Raw genomic sequence first — 18,287 nt, 5'->3', positions numbered from 1 at the left:
CCATTCCTGCAATGTTAATATAGCTCCAGCATGAGTAAAGCTTTTGTTGCCGTTGTTAAAAAAGGAACATTATCTGCCCTTCAGGAAAATTGCTCTGAATCATTGTTGAAGTTTGGGTGAGTGTATTACTAGAATAATTTTCTGGTTTTAATAATTTTAATTTTACCTTCTTGATGCTTTTGCATTTCTTGTTGTGGCATGCTTTTAGTCTGCAGCCAGAGCCAGGAATCCAGGCTGCAGTGATATATTAGACTTCAGAAGGAAGCAAGTTGCTCTATCTAAATCATCTAAGAAATTCTTTTTGGTTATCCAGTCTGTTTGAAATTGTCAGGACATCTCCCTTTCTGCCCAACTTCTAAGACCTGAAGCATTAGCATCCCCGCCTATGTGTGTGTGGCTTCCTGTTGCAGTAATACTCATAGCAGTGTTCTGACCTTTGAATGAACTTTTAAGAATCAATAACAGCAAGATAGAAGAAAGGTCAGCAGCAGATTTCCTCTTGTCTAACTTCAGCCAAAGTTACACTGGGAATATCTGAGATGTATAAATTTGGAACTATCTTAATCATGTTTATGCTGCACTTCTGCAGGAAGTATATAAATTTCTTAAACACTGTCATGGAGCTGCTGTTGCATGGAAATAATACAATGCCAGAGTCAGTTGTGTCATTAATGGTTTTTAAGCTATTGTATATTTTCACGTGGCAGAACTACCACAAGAGAATAATTTTCCTGACTATATTTTGCCACAGGGAAAGTGGAACTGGATTAGAAACCGTTCTCATTAGTGACTTGCTGCTGCTGAAACACCTTTAAAGTGTGCATTTCTTCTCCTTTTGGATTACAGAAGTACAATTGACGCAGTTGCTGCATATTTGAGCGAGCTGTCTGAGCACAAGCAGACATTGTTCAAGATGCAAGGTCTGCCTGTTTAAATACATTATAGTAATTTCTCAGCTTTCTAAAGCTCTTTCCAAAATCAAGATTTTTCCTGTAATGAATTAAACATAGATGTTGTTTGCTGCCTCCACATACTGAGGAAACCAAGCCTTGTAATTTCCCCTAATTTCACTGTCTAAAAGTGAAGTTCTAGTTTAATTAAGCATTTTACTTCTACAGAGCTGGCACCTCTAGAAAGTGCTTATTGCACTCTTTTGCTTACCAAGGAAGCCTGGCCAACTAGTTTAAACTGTAACTATAAATTAAAGTCTGACTTCAGGATGCATCAAGTTAAGTGAGATGAATCCCATAGCTAACAGTGACAGTAATGGGTCTCAGAGAGTGAGAGATCTACCTTGTAATTAGAGTCAATTTTTTCAGCCCATGCTGCCCATGTTTTCCCATAGAATCAGTAAAGCAGAGCCTTTTTCCAGAGCCACCTGGTGCTGCTGCAATTCATAGAGCTTATATCTGTAAATTCACTATTGCAGTTATTCTAAAAAGTTCACATCAATATCTCTGTTTTTGTCTTCTATTTTCTTGACCGACTAAATGGAGAGATCATTGTCATAGATAGTGATAGCTATAGAAACCTTTGGTGGCAGTTCAAAAGAGCTGCTTTGAGAAATGCTCTTTTTCTGCATCCATGTTGTTTGAAAATTGTGTCTACTCATTCAGCCAGCCTAACAGAAAAGTCTGAAAATGCATAGAAAATAAAGCAGATTTGCTGGAATCTGACAGCTTCCATTTGATGAAAATTTGTTTGGTCAAATGTAATTTAAAAAACAAGAACTGTAAAATGAAGGAGAATTTTTAATGGCTGTTATTTTACTTAATATCAATTTTCTCAAACAGAACGAAGGAAAAGACATTTTCACACATTCTACATGAACTGTTAGCATCAACTTTGAATTTCCTTATTTCTTCATACTTTATAAGATATCCTTAATATACAACTGTTTTGTCTGAGAATAAATCTTGTGTTTATTCAAATTCTTAGATGTATAATATTAAAAGATTATTTGCTGTCTTTCTCTATGTATCTCCTTCCCTTTTTTGTTCTTTTTTCCTCTTTCAGAAGGATCAATTAACTTTGCCATGCACGTCTTTAGGGCTCTTAAACATAAAGCCATCTTGTAAATTGCCCAAAACTGGATCATGGCTGAAACTGTTCATTGCATGTGCTGAGGGTGGCTAATGTCTGAAAGAACTACCTCAGCCTGTTTCATTGCATTTATGTCAGTGTTTGAAAGTGGTGGCTAATTCTGGGAAAGGAACACGTTCTTACAGTCTGCCCTCTCTCAGAGTTTCGCCTTAGATTTGTAGCATCTCCTCCATCAGTCTGCAGTGTGATTTTCTACCTTTCTTGCTTTCCTTACGAGGCAAAGCTCATGACTTTGATTCCTTAGCTCTTCTGTAGCCCTTGCAGATCAGGCTCAACTGCTGCTTTCCTCACAGATGTCAGCCTACTCCAACTTCTTTTTATTTCCTGCTTGCTGAACAAGATAGTGTATAAGGTCATATCTTAACTGTGACTTTATATCCAAGCTGTCCCTAGCCACTAAACATCTGACTGAACCCACAGTCAGTACCAGGACTTGAACCTCTTGCCAGACCCTGGTGTTGTTTTCATGTCATGCTAGACCACATTCTCCAAGCAGTGCGCAGGCAGATTCTCACAAGTCTTACAAATACAGGAGCCTGTGCTGCTCTTACTAACAGCAGGCAATTTTGCTTGGTGGTTCCAGAAAATGATGAAGAGCAAGAGGCTCTGTTATCACTGGACAAGCCCGGCTGGTATTCCCAAGGTAATGCTATCCATCTTTATGAACTACTGAAGAAGATGACTGGAAAGTTGGACCCCAAGGTATGTTGAAAGTGGAATTAAATCTTTGTAAAGACATTCTTTTTCTGTATAAATATCATCAGATGATCTTGCATGATCTTGTTGATGATGTAATAAATCATTAATTTTTGTTCTGTATACACTGCTTTGGGGTAGAACAATTCCATTACGTATCAAATTTGACTATTGCATCCATTTTTGTTGCTTGTGTTTAGTGAAATGACCTATCAATGCACAAAGTGATAGACTCACCTTTGTTAGCTTACTCCATATCTTTTCCAACACACAGTATTTCCTATCTTGCTCTTTGTGAAAAGGTCTGTGCACACTCCCTGCTCTAAAAGGAAGGCAGGGCATGCAGTTACTACTTCTTTGGATGTATGACAAAAGCTGCATCAGGAGTGACAAAATACAGCTAAAGTTGCCTGCTCCTTCACTGTCTTCCAGTAACCAACTATTTATCATTTATTTAGCAATGATGGGCCTGTTCTAGAATCTAAAATGTTGTACCATTCCTGGTGGATGCAAGTTTCAAAACTGCAGTCCAGAACTGGAAGGAGTGTATATGTCTTTTTGTTGTTAGAATATTTAAACTGTCTAGCTGTTTTATTCTGGGTGCTTTGTTATGCATTTCTGAAGTTGCATGTAGAATCAGATTATCATCAGAAAACCCATCTCCCTGAGGAAATAAATCAAATAGGTGAAAGGGTGACATCAGTGAAAATTAGGATAACTTTAATGACAACTCGGCATGGATGAAAAGGCTACTTGAAGGTGGTAGTATTTTTTCTGTAATGGGTTGACTACCACCTGGGTAGAGAAGAGTTCTGAATCCTCAAGATATTCTGTGTTTTCCCATTTCCAAAGTTGTTCCAAAATGTATTCCAGTTGGTCTGTGCATTTTCTTTTAAGTCTTTTCCACTGCTTCCTGGCAAACTATTTCTGTCAGTCAGAGATCTCAGTTGCCATCATGTGTGCCAGTCCTACATGGGCATTCCCAGGCAGTGCCCCGAGAGAATCAGAGCAAGGAGGGGATGTGGAGTCAGCCTTTTCCTTACTGAACTGTTTGAAGATAAAAGCCCAAACATTAATAAGATTTGTGTGTGTTGTGGCCAACTGTAAACACAGAGGAATTTTTATTAGGTTGTTTTAAAGCTCTTTTTCTCTCTCTGCAAAATACAGTTTGCTTGTGTTTTCCTCCAATACAAAGAACTTTTAATTCACTGCTTCCCTCATAGGTTGTTTATTTTGGTGACAGCATGCACTCAGATATTTTCCCAGCTCGTCACTATAGCAACTGGGAAACTGTCTTCATCTTGGAGGAGCTTCTAGGGGACAAAGTTATGGTGCCTACAGAGACTGAATCTGAGCCCTTGGAGAAGAAAGGAAAATATGAGGTAAGGGTTCCTTGCCAATATTTCCTAGAAGAGAAGAAAGTAAGCTGCAGAAAAGCCTCCTGCCACCCGTGCTGAGCATGAGCCTGTTTATCTCACTAGGCTGCTGGCTCCAAGCCTCACAGACGTACACTCCTGGTGACATCAGGACCACACCGTTCTGTCCCAGGTTGGCATTGCATGGGCATCACAGAGCCTTCATTACCCTGAGATAACTCAGAAAAAGAGTCCCTTGTTCTTAACACAGTCTTCTCCTTTCTAGTAACGAGAACCTGTTCTGTGTCCTGCAAGAAGTTTCACAGAAGCTTATCAGGTCCAGCACCTGAGTTTCGCTGAGTTCATGACACTTCCCTGCATGCATGGCCATAGTTTTTATGAGGTTGTTTTAAAGTTCTTTTTCTCTCTCTGAAATATGCTTTGCTTGTGTTTTCCTTATATACAGAGAACTTTTCATTTGCTGCTTCCCACAGAGGCTGTTTGTTTTGATGACTGTTGCACTCAGATAGGAGGAACTGTTTCTAAGAATGGTCAGATGTGAACCACTGATTGTTACCTCAGAAAAATTCTAAAATTTTCACGTTGATCGCAGTTGGGAAGCAAGCCCTTAACATTAGTACCATTCTAATTGCTCCTCAGGGTGAAATTTTACTACAGTTTTTCTTTCTCTCCACTGCTGAAGAACTAAGTAGGTAAGGAACAACACTTAGATGGTATAGTTGTACCTCCAGTGTGCCATGCTGAGGAACTACAGTCCAGTTTCAGCAAGGGACCTCTGCAACCAGATAGCAAGAAGGAGGAAATTCATCCTCTTAGTAATTCTCTGCTTTTTTAATATTCCTATCTAATGTTTTCCCCCATTGTCTTGATTTCTAAACTGAGGTCAGACTAGGACATTTCACTCAGTGAAATAAAGAAGGAAATGTAGTCATTAATGTTTGGGCTTTTTCCTGAAGCATAGGGAAAAAAAAGAAAAAAAGGCAAACAAAGTGCAGTCTCCTATCAAGATAAATGTGCTCCTCAGTAAAAAAAAAAAAAGAGAACAAAGAATAAAGGAAATGTGAGGAGTTACATGGATTAATAAAATTTGATGTAATTAACTAATGCTGTAAAAATAAGTTATTATCCTCCATAAATCTTGGAGTCCCTCTGATTGGAGACTCATTGCTCCTTTGAACACACATCTCCCTAAGATTTTTTTTTATCTCAGCCATTGGTTCTGAAGCGTGCTCAATGTATGCTTCTGAAGCCGGTGTATTTAAACAAGCAGCCAGAACATGTTTCTTTTTCTAGAAGTACAAAAGAAGAGTTACTGAGTGATGTGTTTCTGAGCCCTTGATAATGATTTATTTTTTTATCTTGTTGTAATACATCTCGTCGAAGTATCTTCTCTATCACTGCAGTTATCAAGTAGGAAAGTGAGACTTTTATACAGGTGTCTGACATTTCACTAAAGCTGCAGCAGTCATGATAGACTCAAGGAGATAACACCTCTGCCACAGAAAACCCCTATTCAGTTTACATCCGCTACCTGTGACAGCAAGTAAGCAAGGGAGAAATGAATTGTGTTGATTAAAGGAATCAGAACCAAGGGGGCCATGTAGGTCAGTGGTGTTATTTCATTACCATGCTGCTCACTGGAGTCTGAACAACAGGTCACATCCATATATCTGCAGTTGACTGGACACCACTGACTTAACAGGACTAGTTCAAAGAGATTCCCTTTACAAGCCCATGGAAGTTTTATTTTTATTCCCCTAATCGACTTCTCCCATTAACCCTCTGGTTATGAGTGGAGGAAAGCCAACTCAGAGGACTGCGCAAAGTCAGATGTTCTAGGAAAATTAGACACTAGTAAACAAGACTTGGTATTATTCATTTGCCTTCCCATTCATTCATTTCCCAGAAATACAGTTGCAGATTTTGCATGCCATGCTGGGTGTGCAAAGAGGGACTGAAAATTTAATTCAAGACACAATCCTCCCTTCTATCAATCTTCACTAAATATTATTAAATAAATGAAATACTGCCTCTAAATTGCAATTGCAAATTTTGAAATAACAAAAACTGTTTTCAGTCGCATTACATGATATTTCACCACTAACAGAGAGAGGGAAAGAAACCCTCCTCACACTCAAACTGGAAGTAATTTCTATTTTCATTAACAGTTTTTGTCTTTTCCACTTCAGTTAAATGCCTGATATAAGCCAGATACACAGAACTGCGAAATTATGGAAACAACTGCAGTTCTTTTGAGTGTATGAGTCATAACCAAATGAGCAAGGGAATAGCAAAACTATTTATGCAATTACTCAGCTATTAAGTGAATGGCAGCATACAAGGAAAGAAAAGATAAAAAGAAGCAAACAAAAAAAAAAAAGCAAGTATTGTGTTGAAATTAGATTCCCCTCAGATTCAGGGGTTTGTTTGCTTGGCTGGAGGTTTGTTTTTTTCTTCTGTTCTTTAAATATGTGATCAATTTCATCAGTGAAAACTCCAGGAAAAGCTGGATTTCATCCTAGGATTTCAAGGGAAATCATTATAGAGGAGCTAGTCAGCATATAAAAAACAAGGTTGCAGGAGTGAATGGAGTAAAAAGGGAAGAAGCCATTGGCAGACATAGACAATATTTCTGATATTTCTGCAGTTAGAAGGAAAACTGGTTTTCATAGTATTGCCTAGTGGCTATTCAGGAGGTCAAGCCCTTGAGGCTTGTCTTTCCAGGACTCTGAGTGACCTCAGCCAATGGCTGATTGCTCCAGGCCTCTTGGCTCTGTTTCTCTCTGTATTCCTACTTATCTTCAACACAAATCTAATGGTACTTCCAGGAACAACCTGATGGGCTGCTGTGAAGCCCAGCCAGTTAGAGGGATATCCTTAAAGCAATAGCCTTAACATGGCGTGGCTGTTTTATTCAGGTACATCAGTTCATTGTGTCTCTTACCAGCACTGTTCTGCTGGTGGAAGTACCTCAAAAACCTGCTGTTACACAGGCAGAACTGTATTCTGAGCATTGTTTTTATAAGCTCTAATAGTCAGTGGTGGTTTTATTGCTTTGGCATGAGGCATATGGCCATCAGTGTCACAGGATACTGTATGCAGTGAAGCAATTGTAGTAACCCCTGCTCAGTACAAAGACAATGGCTTAGATGGCAAACCCTCATTTCAATAATGCCTTTAAAAACGTACAATGCTTTACAGTTTTACTTTTCACTCGTCTCCCTTCCATCCTTTTTTCTTTCTCTTGTTTACCAAACAGGGTAGAACTTCAGAGCTCAGCTCCCTGTTCATTTCAGTTTTCTACAGGCAATTTGTAAGCCAGCAAATCATTGTTTCCCAAGGGTCCCATTAACTAAACCTGTCTGGTCTGTTAGCCAGCCCTATTTATCTGCAGTTAATAAAGTAAGGGAGATAACAAGCATCCCAGGTGGTTTGATTTAGTGGAAAGCTTTGAGTGTTGGAGCACAGTTGTACCATCATTTCTCTCTGCTGTCTAGGTGTAGTCTGTGAGGCTTTGCGCCCTGATCTGTTACAGTCAACATGCAATCTCCTCCTGCTGTCTGCTTGGCATGCCTGAGAGCAAAACCACCCCTCAGGGTGGGGAGGGGGAGGTGTTACATACCAAAGAAGAGGGTGCACAGCACTTGGCAGGATTTGTAGCCATGCAAGGAGATGTTACTACAGGGGTGGCTGGAGGAACTCACAGCGCTCATGTGTTAAACACATCTCCAGGTATGTAGGAAAATGTGTAGGCTTTGTGGCGTAGTGTCCTACCTTCACTGTGGGCTATGTACGCTTCAGGTGAGATACAGACATCTTGTAGGCAGTGGTTAGGAATGACACACGGAGTGACAGCAGATGCCTCTTAAATACGTGGGCAACATTTTACAGCTTTTGTTTCACATTTGGGATGAGGATAATGCCTTCTACAAACTGCACTTGTGATGTGGAGGTAAGCCAGCAGCAAAACATCAGGAGTCCACTTCCAGATGACTTGATGACAATATTTATGTCTGAGTTTGGTTTTATTAAGGGCTTGGGCTATAAATCTTGAATTTATCTTCTTCCTCCTTAACAATTAAGAATTTCCCACCAGATGAGATCTCTGAATCAGATCTCTGAAAAAGAACAAAGCAATTCCTCTTACTAAAAAGACACATCTTAAAAAGCATGAGCTTCAGATTTGTTTCACTTGTCAATAAACAAGGCCTTGTCTTCGTTTAAATGTTTATGTGGTCCAGTACTTTTGATGGAGCTTTTTGATTAATCACCTGAATAGCTAGAAAGGCCTTAAGAGTTTTCTGCATTCAGCTGGCAAATGGAGTTTAATTCATTACCTACACTTAATTAAAAATGATGTGAAGTCCCAGGATGTGCATGGGAAGACAAAAAATACTAAGATGTTGCTCCTGTGTGAGAGGGAGGGGAAAATGCAGCTCCTGAACAGCAGTTGAACTACTATTTTTGATACTAAATATGGGGTTTTTCCAACCTGCTTACATCAGAAGACAGAAATCAATGTCTGTATTTATCCGAATTAGCTCCTGCCCCGTCCCCCAGCTGCACTCAGAGAAAGAACTGTTACTCAGAACCACTGAAACAATTGCTCTGTGTTTACTGATGGGGTTTGTTTGGCTGGTTCAACAGCTTTGTTGTGGTCGAAAGCCATGGATCTCTGTCATTAACATAAATTATTTTGGCACTTTCTCAAAACTATTAAGAAAGGAGTTAAATGGAAAATAGAGTACAAAAGTTTACTAATCTGGAGGCACCCGCTAGGATGTCTGTTCTATGCTCTGTTAGTCTGAAAATGTTCTTTGCACACAAATGACTTTAACAGATTTTCTGCAATGTAGTTTGCAATTTTGGTTTACATTTTGTAATCTTTCTGCAAAGGCCTCATAGAGCTTTTTCTGGCTGCTCGTGGCAATATATAGCAGGTTTCAAGATGAACTGCAGAAAATAAAGATCAGTTTTCCCAATACTGCTTTAATGAGTTTGTATATTGTTGACTGAAATACAAACATGGAAAAAAAAATTTTTTTCATATTTGTTAGGCAACTGAGTGGCTCTCTGAGGTTTCCATGTTTCTGTTCTCCTTCATCAGCTGAGAAGCAGATAAAGTAGCACAGGTGAAACGCTACATCCTTTGCAGCTCAGCATCTGGTGGAGTTACTTCTGTCTGGTAGGAAGAACTCCCGGCTGCGTCGTGCTGCTCAGATGCTGTGGCAGAGAAAGTCAGCAAGCTGGTCCTGCTATCTGAAATAGAATAACAGACAGATGTATTTGGGGAAAAGGTTAAAGGCAACTTTTTCACCCAAGGGAAATTGTTTAAATCAAAGTTAGGGGCCTTATCAGAGTATGATTATTATTCTTTTTTGCAGTATTTTTAAGTCACATTGTTCCTGAGATGAAATAGAGTTTTCCCAGAAAATGAGAAAAACACTACAGACTTCTTAAACTAATACTTGTGGTTGCATAAAGCATAAAGATATTTTTTGAAAGCTTACAGGTTTTCTCATTTTTATTTCAGGGATATCAGCCCAAAATTCCCTACTCTGTATCTGAGCAGTGGGGTTCTTTCTTCGTGGACAGACTACCAGGTCTGGAAAATGCAGAGGAAACTTTAGTTCGTACATGGTCCTGTAAATGCATTAGTACTTACAGCACTATTGCAATCCCTAGTCTTGAAGCAATTGCAGGTAAGAAAGGGTTTTTTTTTTCCTTCATGAACTTACAGTACTCATAGTAATTTTTTCATACCACAGATTTATTTTTGAGATTCCATGTATCCAAAATATATCTCAAAATATTCTGTTCCTATCACACAGCACCTAATGTTTATGTTTTTTGTAGTGTTTGCTGTGCTAGTTTCTTGTTTGTGTCTGCAAAGATTAGGTGCTTCATTTGCCCCATGTTAGAAACAGGATGCAACATTTCAGGAGTTCAGGTCTTCCCCACACTATCTTGCTCTTTCTGCTTTTGGTGGTGAGTTATGTTAGGAAACAAATGCATGCAAGATTACTGGAGCTTTCTTAAGATTTCAAAATGTGTTCCCCTTTGATCTAGTTCATTATCTTATCAGTTCGCTTATGCCATTACAGTTGAAATGGAGATGAACAAACACAAGAATGTATTGAAGCCAATAACTCTTAGAACTGTGCTTTTCTCTCTTTCTCTCTCTCATTCCTTTTGAAACTGCACCATCATGGACACAAATTGAGCCTAAAATTTACTCCTTATCTGGGAAAAAGAAGCCTAACAAGCAGTGTCTTGTTCTCCAAAAATTCATCCAACTGAGAAATTACTCAGTCTTTCTACATTTTTTCCATAAGAGCTGTGCCAGAGGTACAATCGTGACAGATCTTATTTTCATTTAACTAGTCTTTATCTCTGGAGGGACCATGCTTTGGTTTGTGTGGTTGGTAGCAATAGCTGTAGCACTGATACTGCAAAAGCTTTGCAGCTGCTGTACATATCAGTTGATCATGCAGTGGTGGTGAAGATCCTCTATCTAGGTAGTCTCGATTTGTCATTTCTCCTTACTGAACTTTGATACACAATATCTAAGGGAATAAACAAAGTATTAAATGAATTACGTATTTGGCTCTACAAAGACCACAGCAATTAGTTACTAACCCCTCTGCTCAGCATCTGTGGCTTACTTCATGCAGAAGACCAATGAATAAAGTTCTTCTGAGGGATATTTCACATATGCCAGCTATTTCTTTGGCAGAACACATTATAGACCTTCTCTTTGCAACCAAATTCTACAAACCAATGTATATGATAAGGATATCTCAGAGTAGAAAATTGATACAGCAGCAGAATCTATTTACGCTTCCTATGTTTACTGTGTTGCAGTCTGTAGTTCAGCCTAGAAGTACAGGGCCCGTGTATAACAAGGAAAGTTGTCAAGACAGAGGTAACTTCTGTAAAATTCCCTTCTAATACTTCTTCCAGCATCATTCTGTGGTTTGCTTTGAAAATGTTGGCCTAGAGGCTGGCAGGGTCAGCCATGTTCTGTGAACATCTTCCATCCCACCAGTTCCCCAAACCACAGCTTGATCTGCACAGCTAGCAAATGCTGTAGACCGCAAACTTATCAGGAATTTTCCAGCTACAGATGAAGGGGTGAGAACATTCAAGTTATGTATGCATAAATTATTGCTTGAAGTGCAGGAGCAGTATAGCTGTCTGTTCTTTCTCAGTTTATCAGCTGTGGAGCCCTTGCAAACCTTGTGCCTCCATCAGGAAGGATGCTGTGTGCATCCCCACACAGCTAAAGGACAGCAAGTGGAGAACTAACATTTTTTAACTTGCAGCTGTGTGCCTGAACAATAGCCTCAAAGCTGAACGTACAACAATCTATGGTTTCTTAATGAGAGAAGTCGGTCTTGTTTGTTTGTGCTAAACACAGATGTTCATTATTATGGAGGTTAAGGCATTCCTGACTCCTCTAGAATACCTTGTTTAACTTGTGAGCCCCCATTTTACCAAGCCCTGAAGTTTTTGGCTGCAGTTTGAAGCCATAGATTAAATAGCTTAATAGCTGCAGCTATTTTGGTATAACTCACTAGAAGAGATTCAAACAGATTATGTGAGTTTGATGCGCTCCAGTTTTTCCTTTCCTATTCATGCATTTTAATCACCAGCAGAGGACTTCCCTCAGCCAAGCTGCACAAACACAGACTCTTCCTCAAGCTCCTCAGAGTTGCACTTTGCTGATCACATGGCAAGCACTCTGTGAGCAGCTGCCATGGTCCTGGAGTTGATAGGCAACCTTGTTTGAGCTCTGAGCTCAATCACTAACCACTGTAAGCCATGACCAGCTTCAGCTTAGGATGTCTGTGTGAGCAATAAGCAGTACCACATACGAATAAATGCCCTAACAGATTGTGATCTGCAAAAATCTTTGGTGAGATCCAAACAACTGCTGCTAGGCTAATTTTAAATACACTTGACTCTTCTTGTTTGGCTGCAAAATGTACATAATGAACAGCCTGATTTAATTCTCCAGACTCATTTGTCATTGAAAAATATTATTAAAAAAAATTATTCAACATGATTCAACAGAAGTAAATACTAGTGGTGTTTCACAAAAAGCACTGATGTTTAGGCAAAATTCATATGAGAATTGTTATGAAAGAGTTATCAGAAGTTTGGGGGGGAAGTTAATAAAAGTCTTTGAGCTCGTTTCAGTTTTTTTAATGCATGAAATGTGTTTAAAAAAAAAAAAAAGAAGAATGAAGGTCTTAGCTCTGGATTGAAAAGTTGGAATAGAGACAACTTTGACAGTTCTCTTTTTTCACCAACCTCTTGTGGGTTTGGTGCAGATGCCTTCTAATGGTTTCACGTAAAGAATTTAAACATATACCTAAATTTAGGGAACAACTTGATACTCATCAAAGAGCACTGTAGGAAAGGGCTTCACAGGGAATGCTGCTGTTGCAGATTTTCTCCATTCAAAGTATAAAATAACAGAGCATATACACAAACTGTATCTCTAATTAGCAAAATCACAGTTTGTTTAGAAAACAGTCCAATTCATTTTTCACTACCTTTCTGTGCTGAATGAATGTAGTTGTTCTACACTTTTGTCCCCATCTTTAGTTGAAAGTTCAGTATCTGACCCAAAAAGGTTTTGCATTCAAAGATGCATCAGAAATTTTGAATTCTAATCACATCTGTAGCAAACAAAGTATTAGTGAGATTGTAGATTACTACGCCACAGCTTGTCATCTCAATTCCCCTGGCAGTCTCTTAAGAGGAATTGACATTTTCCTTGGGCATTAAAAAGAACATTTTCTTTATCATTAAAATCACCCAAAGGACAGAAAGGGTCTTCTGTAATAAATTCTATATACTTTCCTCTGGAGAGGAAATCACATAGGGGTAAAATAAAACTCTTCATTTAAGATATTACTACTTTGACATTAAGATGATATTTTTAAAAGTTTAACTGCAAAGTAGTAAGTCTGTATCTTTGTGATATTAAGAGGAGATGAGTTAAGCTGAAAGTTTTCTAAACAGTTCGAAGTTCATTTACGAGATAGTTTTCCTTTCCTGTTTCAGTAAGCAGGAAGACTTTTCTCAAGAATTTGAATGCTGAAGATTCACAATTATACTGACATGTACATGGTTAATAAAATATTAGAAGCCAACACTCCTACTCCTGTTCTCAATGCCTCATTCACAAGTCCATCTGTTTCTTCACTTTTCTGCTATTAAATCTCTCCTCATTTACAGCTCCCTCACAGTTCTTGACCATTTTCAAGCACAATGATATTGTAAGCCAGATTTTACAAAGCAGGATCCATTACCGTGGGAATGCTACATTCTAGTTCACACATAGAAATTAAAAGGTGTAGGGATCAGTGTGGAAAAAAAATGGCATTTTGCATAAGCCACAGTATCGACTATACGGTTTTCAGTTTCAGAAAGTTTGATTTGTGACAAGAAGAGGCAGATGTGCTTATCTATCATACCTGCATAACCTGAATGGTACCGTCAAGTACTTGACTGCTACTCTGTGGCGTTCCCATCGAATTACCAGATGTTTGTGTGAGTAATGATAGGCCCTGCATAATGCAGATATTCCAACAGTAACTGGCAGATCTCCCTAATTTACAAAGATATCAAATACAGATCATATTTTAGCTACTGAGCAAGCTTTTGCAGAAGTCAGTGAAATCACCAACCAGTGATTGCCAGTTCTATGATCCAAAAAAAATTCTGCACATATTTCAAGCTTTTACTTTGAATCTCATCATAGTTAATATTTTTTTTATGAAAGTAACACTTCAAAAAATTCCATGATAAGTAACTCTTTCATTTCAAAGCTTATGGGAGAATTCTTGGAGAATTCTGGTAAGTTTCTTCTGTTCTTTGTTGCATTAACAAAAACAAAACAAAACAAAACAAAAAACAACAACAACAAAAAAAGCTTGAGAAAGTGGGCCTTAAATCCTAATACAGATAACACAAATTAAACTTTATAAAACGTTGTGGTTGTTAATCTAGGCTCCTGAACTTGTCTCATAACCTCTGAATGGTGAGGTTTGCCATTTAAAAAGATGCTGCAGGCAAAATGAGCAATGTGTCAGCTCCAAGCACTTGCACACAAAGGATTAGTGCAAAAGTATTTTATGGGTACAGTTTATTTCACATTTTGGAGATGTGGTAACCAAACTTATGTTGCACAGGAGGATCATGTGTTTCTTTAAAGCTTGTGAGCCATATGAAATCTTACCATGCTTTGCCCATCAAAGTACATAAGTTTTTCTTCATGCCTTATTGCTATTTCAATTGACTAATAGAAGAGAAAAATCCATTATAATTTGCCAAAACTGTCTCTTTAAAGAAGCCGGAGTCTCATATCCTGTCTCTTTCTGCAGGAGTTTGAGTCGTCGGTCTGCTTGCTGTATAAATATAATGCTGAAATTGCCAGTGAACCATAGCAAAGGAGTTCATGTTTCTGCTTAGAGTTGCAAATTGTCTGCACAATGGAAAGCAGAAGGCAGCTGTGGCTGGGACATTGGAGCTAGCAAAGTGTGTGTCACAGATACACGGGTCTGCCCACCATACACTGGTTGCAAATTGCATTCAACATGTGTTTTAAACGTGAATGTCCATGAGGAATTTATTATTCCTGTGGAAGTCATGAATTTAACTAAGCATGTGGCGATATATAATTTCTATATCCTGAGCATTATCATGTGTAATTATTACTAGAGTGAAACAACAGAAAAAAAATGAACCACCATATTTTAATACATTTGTTCTATGATTTTTCATTGAAATTATGTTGTATGTAGTCAAATCTAGCTCCTATTAAAATTAAATTGGACTTTCCTGTAACCAGAGAGATAATAACAAATGCTTCCTTATTCAAATAGTGCAATAATGATATAACATAACTTACACGTATAGAAGTATATATATTATAAATTACTTATTAATAGTAGTAAACATTAAAATGTAAAGCTTTACAACCATGCTTTTACTTAACACTTCCAATGTAAGAATGTATCTTCACAAATACATTCTAGAGATTTCAGTTTAACAAAATGCTTGGGCAATTCTGACTTCCTTCTGGGCTTAGCTGCTGTAAAAAGCATTTGTTATTAAAAGACCCTAGAGATCATTTTTATAACAAACCTTTTTTGAAAGAAATGCATATATTTTTTTTATTTTATATATATACATTTATATATAACAACATGGTTTCTGAACCTCTTTCTGGTTCTTCTATTTTGGTACAAAAAAACTGGTAGCAAAGTTAGTTTACTGGAGATGTGCTCAGGTTGTCTTAGCAGCATCTTCCTCCAACTCTGTGTAAATTGAAAAATGTTAGATAATTTAAATCTGATTTAACTATTCCAGGAAACTAGTTTCAGTGCTCGGAATTTGAGAGACAGAGCAATGCACTCAATGCAACAGACAAATAGAATGTATTTATTTTTTCAGCTGCAAAATACAACTGAAACTGACAAGAAACTGCCTCTCAACCATAAAAAAAAATTATTAACCAAAAATACTTGTAAATAGTCTTCAGGCCCCGGTATTGGCCAAAGGGTATGAGAAAAACTTTTCCAAAAGATTTAATCAAGTATCTTGTTAGTAATTTTGGACATAAAATGGATGATTCACAATGTTTTGGTCTGCCTTTCACTGCTCCTCCAGAAAGGTGTGTTGACTTGTGCCCCTGAAGGCTGCATCAAGTCATGCAGAACCCAAAAAATTACTTCCTAGCCAATAGCTGACAGAAATGTTCCTGCAATCCCTGTTCTACTCTGTGAAATGTCAAAGTACAGCCACCTCTAAAAGATTAAAGGGAGCACTCATGAGCAACTCATTAAGAAAGGTGGAACCACTCAGTCATTTCTACTTTAAAGTTATCCTTCAACTCAAGCAGCATAATTTCATTTGCAGGCTGCAATTAAAGCTGTAATTGGGTTTTGACTAGATCGCATGCTTGTGGGGTGGGTTTAGGTTTCTTATTTGAAAACACTGATGGTAATATAACATGTTGATAATTTCTGAATGTGGAAAGAAGTGCAAGTAGATAAGCCACCAACTATTGGAAATACTTCTTTAACTAGATCAAATTTTACATAACTTGCAATCTTATATATTAAAAAAAAAAAAAGTTGCTGGTACCTTCATGTAGTCTGGTGTCTAACATATTCCCTTTGGATTAAGATGGTAATGCATGAAAAAAAAAAGCAAGGCAGGCTTTGTCCTCACACTCATGATGAGTCACTCAAACACATTAATTGAGTGATCTCTGAAAGACTAATATATGCCATTAGGATCTTGTCTTAGAAATTATTTTTTTTTTACATTGTCTTTATGTAAATATTTGACAGTATTATAGCATAACAGTTTGATCACTTGCAGAACAGCAAATGGGAATGGCTAGGTACCAGGATAGCTCTTCTGCCAGGGAGCGTATTACAAGTATTCCTTCCTTGGAGACACTCAAGGTCAGGCTGAATGGGCCTTTGAGCAAGCTGATCTAGCTGTAGGTGTCCCTGTTCGTTGCAGATGAGTTGGAGTAGATGACCTTTAAAGATCCCTTCCAACTCAAAGGATTCTATGATTCTGTGTGGCGGAGCAGCAGGCATTTTCTCCAAACAGTGCAGCCACAATGGGAAAAGCTGTTAAAGGATTGCTATTAAAGCAGAAATTCTGCAGTTTCACCGAAAGCAATATTAGTCGTTACCTATGGATGCATAAACTGCACTGGCTTAAACAGCACACTGCGAGTGCCAGTTACATCCAAGCTGAGAAGCTTTATCACCTTCCTTCTCTAGACCTCCTGCTGCTGCTGATCCTCTCAATTCAAACAAACACCCACACAGATGTGTATCCTCCTCCTCTTTCTGTTCAGCTGCAGAGCCTACAAACAGCAGCAGTGACTTTCATGTAACTGGTAGAAGGAATGCTCATTTAAGTATTTCAGGAGCTTTGAGTTAATACAGAAAACATTTGATCTCGTGTTTAGGAAAATCTGCCTGAGATGTCTTGCTAAAAATAACTGCTATCAGATAAATCTAATTGCATCGCTGGGGTTTTTTGTTTTTGCTACTAGTGCATTCCTTTACATTCCGAGCTCTTGCTGCAAGAGCTGTTGTGATTTTTATAAAAAAGAACTAGGTCAGAAGATAAAAATATTTCATATTTCCAAAAACACTCAGTACTGTTTACCTGTAGGTTGGCAGGCCACAGTGTAGTTCTCTTGGCAGTGCAGCCAAAAGTGTGCTTACTCTTCTGTTAAGAAATTATTTTAGAAATTGTTAATATTAATTGATATTTTCCTTTTTCTTCAACAACAACTTTTCAATAGAAGCAAAGTTCTATGGCAAAGCTCCTAAGCTACAGTAAATTACTGGAATTCCTGTAAAAACAACATAATTAATATTGGGTGATGATTGTCCATATAGCTATGCTACCTGCATGCAGAGCCACGTGATAGATTGTTGTGTTTTGATATTTGCTACAATTAAGCAGTTTTTCAAAAATTTAAGCAGGTTTTCAAAATTGAATCATATTGCTGAAGAGCTTTTTGCTTCTCCCCCACACCCTCATGTCCCTTGATAGCAATCAGAAGCGCACACATGGGTTCAGTCAGTCCTGCCCTTCTCTTTACTACAAGGTTTCTGCAGCCCTGTTGCCTCCAGGAGTGGGAAATCCTTCGTCTGTGGGCTTCTCATGCATCACCAGCATGCTGCTGTGCTGTCACTGCAAAAGAATGTTCTCCTTTTTGTGGTCACTATTGCAAAATTCTTTGTGATTTTTCTTCTTTGCTTTTTGAGAGAAATCTGCGTTAGGCTTGGACTGTGCTTTTAATTGGAGAAATATCTTCCACCTACAGACCTTAGTTAAGATTATAATTGTTTCATGTATTGATTTGTTCAAGGAAATCTCAGAGAAAGATTAAATATGAGAATTGTTTATCAAGCAAGGCTATTGTCAGGATTAGATTATAACGGACTTCCATTCAGTTACTCAAATATTTTCCTGATTACTCATCTAAAATACTACGTTTTCCCTTCTTCTTGTGGTTTTCCCTTCCTACCCTGTGGCTACAACTCTTGTGTTTTTTTT

At 38.1% G+C, this 18,287-nt stretch overlaps 1 protein-coding gene across 1 annotated transcript in view; it reads left to right on the top strand.

The window, feature by feature from the left end:
* Window positions 1-18,287, top strand: part of LOC306944413 (dermatan-sulfate epimerase-like) — a gene marked incomplete at both ends in the record, with an annotated part of 163,682 nt that overhangs the window by 96,917 nt on the left and 48,478 nt on the right. Inside the window, 3 exons of the mRNA XM_079532940.1 lie at window positions 2,687-2,805; window positions 4,023-4,181; window positions 9,709-9,877. Coding sequence (XP_079389066.1) covers window positions 2,687-2,805; window positions 4,023-4,181; window positions 9,709-9,877 — 447 coding nt within the window. The remainder of the gene's footprint in view (window positions 1-2,686; window positions 2,806-4,022; window positions 4,182-9,708; window positions 9,878-18,287) is intronic.

Source organism: Tetrao urogallus (genome assembly GCF_951394365.1).
Source record: "Tetrao urogallus genome assembly, chromosome: 2".
NCBI classification, from domain to species: domain Eukaryota; kingdom Metazoa; phylum Chordata; class Aves; order Galliformes; family Phasianidae; genus Tetrao; species Tetrao urogallus.
The sequence above is the reverse complement of the archived record's forward strand: the minus strand, read 5'-3'. Positions and strand labels throughout refer to the sequence as shown.